This window comes from Tachysurus vachellii, chromosome 7, assembly GCF_030014155.1.
Source record: "Tachysurus vachellii isolate PV-2020 chromosome 7, HZAU_Pvac_v1, whole genome shotgun sequence".
Lineage (NCBI taxonomy): Eukaryota > Metazoa > Chordata > Actinopteri > Siluriformes > Bagridae > Tachysurus > Tachysurus vachellii.
Window position 1 is genome coordinate 9,293,025 of NC_083466.1, and position 11,168 is coordinate 9,304,192.

At 38.9% G+C, this 11,168-nt stretch overlaps 1 protein-coding gene across 1 annotated transcript in view; it reads right to left on the reverse strand.

Annotated features, from left to right (window-relative positions):
• Positions 1-2,982, reverse strand: part of atp6v1h (ATPase H+ transporting V1 subunit H) — a 36,299-nt gene extending 33,317 nt beyond the window's left edge. Inside the window, exons 1-2 of the mRNA XM_060874139.1 lie at positions 2,856-2,982; positions 702-840 (exon numbers count right to left, since the gene is read on the reverse strand). Of these exons, the coding sequence (XP_060730122.1) occupies positions 702-805 (104 nt within the window). The 5' untranslated portion in view covers positions 806-840; positions 2,856-2,982. The remainder of the gene's footprint in view (positions 1-701; positions 841-2,855) is intronic.
• Between the last annotated feature and the right edge of the window lie 8,186 nt (positions 2,983-11,168).

The window sequence follows — 11,168 nt, forward strand, 5'->3', positions numbered from 1 at the left end:
GCTGTATTTTCCAAACTTACGCAACACAGACAAAATCACTTGATCTGCTTTATGATACAAAAGAAAAAAAAACACAACTTTGGACTATGAAGCTATTTAACAAACAGCCTTGAATACGATAACACACTGTGAAGATGCTGTGTGTAAAGATATCACCAACAAATTAGGGGGAGAAAAAGAAAAAGAAAAAAAAAAAAAAAAACACAAAGCCTGGGCTGAATTTGTCTTCGCCGGTGTACTAGAGTCATGCATAATGATATAATGATATCAAATATATAAATTATGATCTGATTAACTATTTTAAAGCATATTCCAATCCTAATTAAAAATGGACATAAACAAGCTGCACTCACACAAGGACAGAAAGTCACAAGACACTGACACCATGTTTGTAAATCAGTTTAGTTCCTTTTTTTTTTTTTTTTTAGGAAAATCCAAAGGAAGTATTAAGAAATATATTCGGTAGATTTGTAAGAGCTAATCAAATAAAATAGAAATAGTACATGCAAATATATATTCTTGACATATATATTCTTGTCATATATATTCTTGTCAACACAAGAGGCAAAGGTTTGCTCTATAAAAGGCATAAAAAAATAAATATAAAAATGACACAAGCAGGGGAATGAAAAAAAAATATAACTGCTTTACAATTCCCTTTAAGAGCTTTGTGTGTGCGTTTGTGCCTCACAGTGACTTACTGTAAGTAGGACTGCCAGTTGACCTTGTTAGCTCGGACCTCGGCAGCTTTAGCAGCGATGATGTTGGTCGGTACAGCAGCGTCCACTGCTCCTCGGATATCCATGTCTGAATACTGGCTTGATGTTCACCTTGAGAAATCTATAGAAATATAAGAAAGACTGAATAATCATAGAGACACTTCTTCAGATAAAGTGGGACAACATAAGGCATTAGCTAGAAAAGTTCTATAACAGCTTCACTGTCTCAGCCCACAGCTGGACTGTCCTATAACAACAGCGTCACTGTCTCAGCCCACAGCTGGACTGTCCTATAACAACAGCGTCACTGTCTCAGCCCACAGCTGGACTGTCCTATAACAACAGCGTCACTGTCTCAGCCCACAGCTGGACTGTCCTATAACAACAGCGTCACTGTCTCAGCCCACAGCTGGACTGTCCTATAACAACAGCGTCACTGTCTCAGCCCACAGCTGGACTGTCCTATAACAACAGCGTCACTGTCTCAGGTCACAGCTGGACTGTTCTATAACAGCTTCACCGTCTCAGGCCACAGCTGGACTGTTCTATAACAACAGCTTCACCGACTCAGGCCACAGCTGGACTGTTCTATAACAACAGCTTCACCATCTCCGGAAACAGCTGGAATGTTCTATAACAACAGCTTCACTGTCTCAGGCCACAGCTGGACTGTTCTATAACAACAGCTTCACCATCTCCGGAAACAGCTGGAATGTTCTATAACAACAGCTTCACTGTCTAAGGAAACAGCTGGACTGTCCTATAACAACAGCTTCACTGTCTCAGGCCACAGCTGGACTGTTCTATAACAACAGCTTCACCATCTCAGGAAACAGCTGGACTGTTCTATAACAACAGCTTCACTGTCTAAGGAAACAGCTGGACTGTTCTATAACAACAGCTTCACCGTCTCAGGCCACAGCTGGACTGTTCTATAACAACAGTACACTGTCTCAGGCCACAGCTGGACTGTTCTATAACAACAGCGTCACTGTCTCAGGCCACAGCTGGACTGTTCTATATCAGCTTCACCGTCTCAGGCCACAGCTGGACTGTTCTATAACAACAGCGTCACTGTCTCAGGCCACAGCTGGACTGTTCTATAACAGCTTCACCGTCTCAGGCCACAGCTGGACTGTTCTATAACAACAGCTTCACTGTCTCAGGCCACAGCTGGACTGTTCTATAACAACAGCGTCACTGTCTCAGGCCACAGCTGGACTGTTCTATAACAGCTTCACCGTCTCAGGCCACAGCTGGACTGTTCTATAACAACAGCTTCACCGTCTCAGGCCACAGCTGGACTGTTCTATAACAACAGTGTCACTGTCTCAGGCCACAGCTGGACTGTTCTATAACAGCTTCACCGTCTCAGGCCACAGCTGGACTGTTCTATAACAACAGCTTCACCGTCTCAGCCCACAGCTGGACTGTTCTATAACAACAGCTTCACTGTCTAAGGAAACAGCTGGACTGTTCTATAACAACAGCTTCACCGTCTCAGGCCACAGCTGGACTGTTCTATAACAACAGCTTCACTGTCTCAGGCCACAGCTGGACTGTTCTATAACAACAGCTTCACTGTCTAAGGAAACAGCTGGAATGTTCTATAACAACAGCTTCACCATTTCAGGAAACAGCTGGACTGTTCTATAACAACAGCTTCACCATTTCAGGAAACAGCTGGACTGTTCTATAACAACAGCTTCACTGTCTCAGGCCACAGCTGGACTGTTCTATAACAACAGCTTCACTGTCTCAGGCCACAGCTGGACTGTTCTATAACTGTAATGCTAACAATGCTAACACGTCATTGACAGCTGTATGCTAGCTCGATTAGCTATCAGCAGACACACAGACACGCAGTTTGAATCACTCCTAGCTCGCTAGCTGTCTAGAATATGAAGCCGCGACGACATGAAACATAAACATTCATTTTATAAAAATGTCTAGCTGTCAGTTTTGTGCCAATGTCAGTCAGCTGACCAGGTTACATTAGCCGGCTAGTTAGCACCATAGCTAGCTGTCTTTGCGGTAGCGTCCGTCACTATGCTCTCTGTTTACATTTTAAATGTACGGTATTATTACTAAAGAAAATACAGAAACTGTCTAAATTTTAAAGATGTAATCCGTTACCTTATGCCTCGGTTGTCAAAACCCAACAACACGTCACGAGACCGATATCACGTGATACCGTCACATGCAAGAGTCAAAATTAACCGTTTCCTGGCAAGGAGATCTGTGGAAATTATGAATAATTCATGAACGACTCTGGTTTTAGCCAATCACAGGGCACCAATGGCAGGCATTCGGTAGTGATGGGAAGTTCGGTTCTTTTCCGCGAACCGGTCAGTTCGTTTTAATGAACCAGTTCGATAATCCAGTTCACCAGTTCTTTTACGTCCTGACGTAATGACGTAAATTCCTTCATCCCTCCGCTGCCGGCAGATATTCATTCATTCATTCATTCATTCATTTTCTACCGCTTATCCGAACTACCTCGGGTCACGGGGAGCCTGTGCCTATCTCAGGCGTCATCGGGCATCAAGGCAGGATACACCCTGGACGGAGTGCCAACCCATCGCAGGGCACACACACACACACTCATTCACACACGCAATCACACACTAGGGACAATTTTCCAGAGATGCCAATCAACCTACCATGCATGTCTTTGGACTGGGGGAGGAAACCGGAGTACCCGGAGGAAACCCCCGAGGCACGGGGAGAACATGCAAACTCCACACACACAAGGTGGAGGCGGGAATCGAACCCCGACCCTGGAGGTGTGAGGCAGATATTAGTACATGCTATCACGAGTAAGAGTCCCTTGAAATGGAACTGAACAGCTATTTACAAACGGTTGAAGTGGCTGGTGAGACAAACCCCCTGGAATGGTGGAGGCAACATGAGGCTAATTTTCCACATGTGGCCAACCTGGCAAAAAAATATCTTTGCATCCCTGCCACAAGTACTCCATCTGAGTGTGCTTTCAGCACAAGTGGGAATATTGTCACATGTTGCAGATCAGCACTAAAACCTGAGAGTTGACCAGCTTGTTTTTCTTGCACACAATTTGTAATTGTTTTGTTTGACAGAATTTTATTTATTGTTTAATTTATTGAAGTGTTTAGATTTTTTTTTTTTTTTAAATGTTTCAAAAAGTTTAAATTTCTTCTCAGGAAGTGTTTACAGTCAGAATTTTTTGAGCCTCAAGTGTTTACATTCAATATTTTATGTGTTTAGATTCTGACATTTTCCTCAAATGTTTACATTTTTATACTTTCTGCAAAATTGTTACTGAAGTTTAATTTTTCATTGCTTTGAGAAAGTATTAATCTGTTCTGATATTAATAAAAAGTCTGTTCTCTTTAAACTCTAAAAATGAGGCCTATTTATTATGGTGAGGTTGATCTAAAAGTTGAGTCTCATTCACTACTAATGCTAAATAAAAGAGATTAATAAAATGAGAGCCTATTTATTTTTAAAGTGGTATTTAATATATTAAGCATGTTCCTTTTGATTTACCTGAATTATTATTCTGTGATATATACTGCTACCGTGAAATAAAAACTTATTCTGTGAAACAGATTTTTGGTCATTCTGCCCACCCCTGCTAGTAAGTATTGCTAACATAAGTATAGTTATCTGTTATTGACTTACCTTAGTACAAGATCATACCAGAATAGCAACCATCACTTTTCAGATTTGAAGTGCTGTCATTCCTGACTTATTATTTACATGACTCGGTCACCTCTGAAGCTTTTTGTTTCTTTTATTTTTATTTATTTTTTTTTTTTTGGTATTTCATGTGTAATTCTGAAAGTAAAGTGAGTAATTTTCACCATCTTTTACCTATAGTTATTCAGCTAATGTTGATAATTACATTTGGCAGAAACTGTGAATGTATTTAAAAATGAATCAGTTTTCTCTGTTTCTGTCAAAGTAGTACATGCCTGTTTAAAGGACATAGCTGCTCCAATCTGCGCTAACATGTTTTATGCATTCATCTGTTCATAACATGTGAGGCACTGCAGATAACAAGCAGCTTGCTATTCTTGCTGGCTCTATAACTGGATGACTCCACTCGCACTCATTAATTATTCATGAGCTATCCCAACCTTTTCTAGGAAAAGAATTACCACCTTATTGAAAAAACAGAGACTAGATGATAAAAAAAGGTGGAGTGGGAGTCTGCTATGCCTGCTATGAAAATTGCAAGTAGGCCGTCCTGTAATTTCGAGTGTAAGGTCCAAAAGCTTATATTTGATTGATAGTAGCAGACATATATTTTATGTCAGAAAAACCAACATGCAAATACAAGTACACAACTCACAACCCCTTTCTATTTTAATCAGTCCTAAGCCTGTGAGATGCACTAAACCACAGTGGGACAGAGCTTAATGAGTGTGACCATAATCCCCTTTTGCCCTCTCCATTAAGAATGTACTTACTGTTTTAAATTAGTTACTTGGCTTGACTGTCTCAGGATTTTTTTCATTTGACAAGTACCTATATTTATGTGATTCTGCAAATGGTAATGTGCTTTACGGAAAGATTATCTTCTTTAGGGCGCGACATCTTTCTGGCAAGATGGAAAGAAGCTAAATAGAGAATGCCACATGATGGGGTTGTCATAAAGTGGGAAGTAGCTTCTGTGGTATGCTGTATCAACTACGCACCTTTTTAATGTGTGGGCAGTTACAGTGGATGCTCTTGGCCTGTCGGAATGCTGAAAGTTACCAAGCACCAGGAAGCTCGGAAAATGATACTGAATATGGAAACAGATCTGAGCTTCCTATATCCTTTCAGGTAAGAAAAACAATAACCTGGGTTTTTGATATTAATGAACTTAATTCTAGAATCTGAAGAATAACAAACTATATAATGAATATAAATACATTATGCAATAATATATTAATAACACACGTTTTTGTACTCCAGTCATTTTACATAAGAAGGTGTGATATAAACAGCTTTCTGTGTGAAAACTTCAGCCACTTTTGTTTGTTAATATAAATAGAATTACATGTATCATTCTATATAACATCAAGTTTATGCAGCAATTATATACATGTATATCTAGATGTTACAGTAAGGTATAATAGGTTAAAGTAGGGCTGGAAATTGGAGTGCAGTTGTGCTCACTAAATGATTCCTAGCTACAGGTGTAGCCACTGTTTCTGTTTTGTTTTCCTCATCTTCAAAATTGACCTATCTATAAAAGTCATTAAGTCCACTTGAAAGGTTGCATAATCAAATAAGTGGTGCACAGCATGTTCCAAGCTGTAGTCTGCAGTTTAAATTAGCTGCACACTTAAACAAGCTCATTATATATACTGTAGGTAAGGATTAGTCATTCTATGCGTTTATTTGCATTATTTAGAAGCAATGCACATTATAAAGACTTGTAACAGAACTTTATTTCCAGTGGCAATCCAACGTTACCATGTTATTTATAGTTAATAATAAATGTGGCATCATTCTCATAGTAAATCCTCCTGAGAGAATACTTCAATTGTTCTCATGTCAAATTTAAATATAACACAAAATGCACATGACTTTCAAAATAGGTAATGGCATATAAACATAATTACATACATGAACATGCATTTCAACAAGAGAGCTGTGTACAGCAGTGTTCATAAATTAAACTCAAGAACAAAAGAGAGAAGAATGAAGCCTTCGCTCTTTAATCTTCGAGAATGATGTGACCTGGAGAATGTACTGAATGCCAATTACTTCACTAGGATAATCATATATTCAGTGTTGATCCATTAAATGCTAATTTCATCATTTTGAAACATGTATCTTAAAGGCACTCAGCCTTGAAACAGAGAACAGACAGACTTGAGGGTCAGAGTAATGCCACAGTGTCCTTAGAAAAAAAAAACACTACAGGGGTGTAATCACACCTTTACCCCATGCAGTGTTGAGTCATCTCATACAGTGTTGAAAATAAAAAAATAAATGCATTTCCATTTTTTTTATTAGCTACAAAAACCTTAGAGAGGTTACAAAGGGAAATTAAAGGAAATATATGTTTGTCAGACAGTTCTATATAAATGACAATACAGTATGCAATGCAATGTAGTTAAAAACTGCTAGTGATGTAAAAAACCTTTACTAGGGTAAAATGAATACAAGATAATCATACAAGGAGCATACATGATCAAGTAAGCATGTTTTAGGAATATCTAATACCAGCATCAGAATAATATAATTAATCATGCGAACTATGAGTTTAGGTAAAGGAGAACACACCTACATATAAGAGAGATTGCTGTGAACTTGCTTTTGCATCAGTGTTGCAAAGGTATCAGTGGACAAATCTGGATAATTTGCTCCATCGTTAAACTGGACGGTTACCCCATCCAGAGAAGTACAAGTAAAAAGAACCTGTCTTACATTAGCCATTTTATGATACATGTAGATGTTTATTACCATGTAAAATTCACTCAGAGTGTAGTGATGAGATTGGAATACTGCCCTTTATAAGTGATGCTTTGTTAGCTTTCCTGTAAGCAATTATACACAGCTACAGGTAGCCAGTGGAGTAAGATAAGATGAGATGCTTCTCTGTGATTTCACATCACAAACTCTTAAATACAGTCTAAAATGGTGGTCTATTAGTCAGTCGAAGGTTTTCAGTTTTTAAAACCAAAAATCTTTAGGGATTGATACTTAATATATTATATAAGTTTAATTTTATTATAATTAGTACAGTATTTTCAGGTCTGGGAATGTATGTCCATTTACAACAGCATTTATTCCTTACACATTGTTTCAGGTTACAATTATTATAAAGGTCAGATAGAAGAGTTCTGAGTCAATTCTGACCTAGATCAAGGTAAATTGGAAAAAATGTTCACTGACATTCAATTAATGAGGAAAAAATGTAATGTTGGCTTTAAATCTTTATATTTTCAAGTTCAAGATTTGCTTTATTGTCAAATCTTCTACATGTACAGAACATACACACAGAGAATTGAAATTGCATTACTCTCAGTCCCAAGGTGCATACAGATAATACTAACAAATAGAAATTTAAAAAAAAAACAGCGCATGGCAGATAAAGTGCAAATGAGCAGACCAATGCTGCACAAAGTGACTGGTGCATGTCATTGTATGTTAGTGGGAGGGGGGAGTGGAAGGACCTGGGGATGTGGGATCTGGAGGGGTGGGGGTGGGTTCATAGATCTGTGGTGCCTGGGGCTTTATTATTTAAATAAATAGTTGTTGAGATACCAAAATGATTACAATATAGAGAATATAGGCAAGGTAGGAGTTAGGTAACTTACTAACTAATTAACTGACATATTGAACTATACTGCTCATCCATGTTGGGGTAAGTGTTAATTACAGCTACTGTATCTTGTACTTTGTAACACACTGAACTCAAGATAAGATTGAGGATCAATGTGCAGACAGTGTTTATACACAAAATCCAGGCTTGTCAAGGCTTTTACAGACAAATACAATGCAATATTTAGAGCAGAGCAGGTAAAGGTCAGACACAGTAAAGGGCTTTAAATATACATATACTATATATACAGGGCTATAAAACCAACAAGAAGGGTAATCCAAATGGTAAACAAGGACATAGCAACAGGTCTGTAAACTGTAACTCATGCAAATACTGGAAATTTCACACACACTTAATGTCCTCTGTTATGGCCCAGGAGCACAGATCACAGACAGTATATGAGGTGACCTCACATCTTGTAGTCAAGCAAGCTCCACAATGATCTTCAGGGGTAGGGGCAACTCAAAGTTGGTTCCAGGATAGATTGAAATATTAATTTTAGTAATGACAAATGACGTGCCAGGGGGCACTTTGGCTTAGTGGTTAGCACGTTCGCCTCACACCTCCAGGGTTGGGGTTCGATTCCCGCCTCCACCTTGTGTGTGTGGAGTTTGCATGTTCTCCCCGTGCCTCGGGGATTTCCTCCGGGTACTCCGGTTTCCTCCCCCGGTCCAAAGACATGCATGGTAGGTTGATTGGCATCTCTGGAAAATTGTCCGCAGTGTGTGAGTGCGTGAGTGAATGAGAGTGTGTGTGTGTGCCCTGCGATGGGTTGGCACTCCGTCCAGGGTGTATCCTGCCTTGATGCCCGATGACGCCTGAGATAGGCACAGGCTCCCCGTGACCCGAAGTAGTTCGGTAGAAGATGAATGAATGAATGAATGAATGAAATGACGTGCCATAGGACACAGTATTAACCACTCTGATTAGTGTCAAAACCTTAGACTTGATATTCTTGAAGCTAATGTCAAGAATATATCCCTCTAGCCCATCTTTCAGGCTGCTTGAAACATTCAGGGTCTTACTGCTTGTCCTGCATTCAATGGTCACTTTTCCTCATACTCATCAGTGAGACAGAACTCTGGTGGCTCTCCAGATCATGGAAATAACGGACTGATAACACACAGGAATGAAGTAAGGTCCATGGAAGAATGACGGGGAAATTTGATCATATTTCCCAGTGTTGCTGATTGTTTCAGCAGTGTGATATGAGGTATATTGATATCCCTGGTTCAAACACTCCACTTGATTATTCATTTGTGGAAGATACCATTAAGAAACTCTGACTCTTAAAACTCTTAAAAAAAAGTTTTCCAGACATGTACGTAAGTCTTCAGGGATGCCATAGTGGCAGGAGTTGAATGTCAACGTTAGATTCTGTTCAGTGATATTACATGAATTTAAAAGTCTCTGGATATGGACAGATGTTTACTCACAGGTCAGATAATCTATATCTATGTGGGACCAAGAGAGGTGATGTATGGTCTGTTTTTCTGTAGTAAAGGTTTACTGAAATAATAACGAAAGTACATTCTGCTCTCTTTATCCAATCCTGTAGAGCTGCGTTGATGACCAAAAATTCACTGTTACCAAGGCACATGGATGTAGTTTAGTGAGACTGCCATGGCAATGCAAGTGAATCAGCTGTATGACATTTTAAGAGGTAGTGGGGAATCAGGGTGAGGCTTGAGTACTAGTGAAATGATCCTTGAGACTTCAGAAAGCTGGAGGAGTGGTGCCAAAACCCTATATAAAAAGAATGCGCCAAATCCTGGACACCCCTGCAGTTCCTTTATTATTTAGGGCTAAGATCAGGATGGAATTGCATTCACCTTGATCTTATCTATTGCAACTTTATGGGCATCCAGAATGTATCTTAAGAATTTTACTGAGAGGTTGAGAAACTCACTGCACAAATTTCTAGCTCTTTGGTAAGGATTAGTCATATGTTCTTGTTCTACGGGTGAAAAAAGAACATAATGTAGATCAATGCTATAAAAAGTTGTTCCATTCCCGGAGTACTTCATTATCACATTCGGCAGCCAATAGGACTTAACCAATCGTTCATAATGCGCTGAAGAGTTGATGACTGGGGCTTTCCATTCTTTCTCCTCAGTGATTTAAATGAGGCTATGTAACATGTAAATTGAATTCAATCCTGGAACCTGAATTGGGTGCTGATGGAACCATTGGCAAGAGATATCTGTGCTTGACAGTAGCTGCAATCAGGTCCGTGTTGTCAGTGCAAGCTCTGAGTTCTCTTTCATTTTTCTTCTTCTTCTTCTTCTTCTTCAAAAAAAAAAAGGTCTGTGGTCAGAGAAGAGAAAAATGGCTCAGAGCTATTGCTTCCTTTACATTATCTTCTATGTTCTTGGTTTCTGGGACTTACAGCTGATAGGCAGTTCTCAGCAAGTTCTACCCAGTACATGACTAGACAAAGTGACCAGGAAGGTAATGGTTTCTGACTGAATTACTTCAGCATGCATAGTTATGGCTTATGGTGCTTGTATTGGTCCATTGTACATGCACAGATCCTCCCTTGACTAGTAAATGCTTTTGAGTTCAAATCAAATAAAGAACATAGCAATTGTTGTTCTTTATTAACTGGGTTGATACGTGCTAAAAAAGCAATATATTAACAGTAAGTGGAATGCTAAATCTATTCTAGTGTTCCAGTGATGGTGACCTCAGCTGGTGAGATACAGTAATACCTTAGACTGGTGTGGCATCGTCATTTCTGGTCAATTGTCTTATACATTTTTTTTAATGAATTTTAATTTTGAATTCATTTCCTGAACTATATTTTGCCTCGCTGTATTATTTGGTGCAAACCAAATGTCAAAAGAATTCATGCAAATGCATTCCTACAAAAAAAATACAGCAGAGAACAGTGTGTTGTTTTTGGTGAAGCTGTCAATCATGTTGATCTAGACAACTTTCATTTGTATTATGAATTTGAACCACGTATTTGAACTAAATTCCGTATTATATTAACTAAGATTTTTCTATAAAGGTAAATTTATGCTTTGTTCAAAATATTTTCATACGAAAACCAATGGTTAATGTAAACAAATCTATCAAAAAAAAAATCCAATCCTTTTATGCAAGGGCTATGTATGAGCGTAGACCCAGCGCGCCACCTA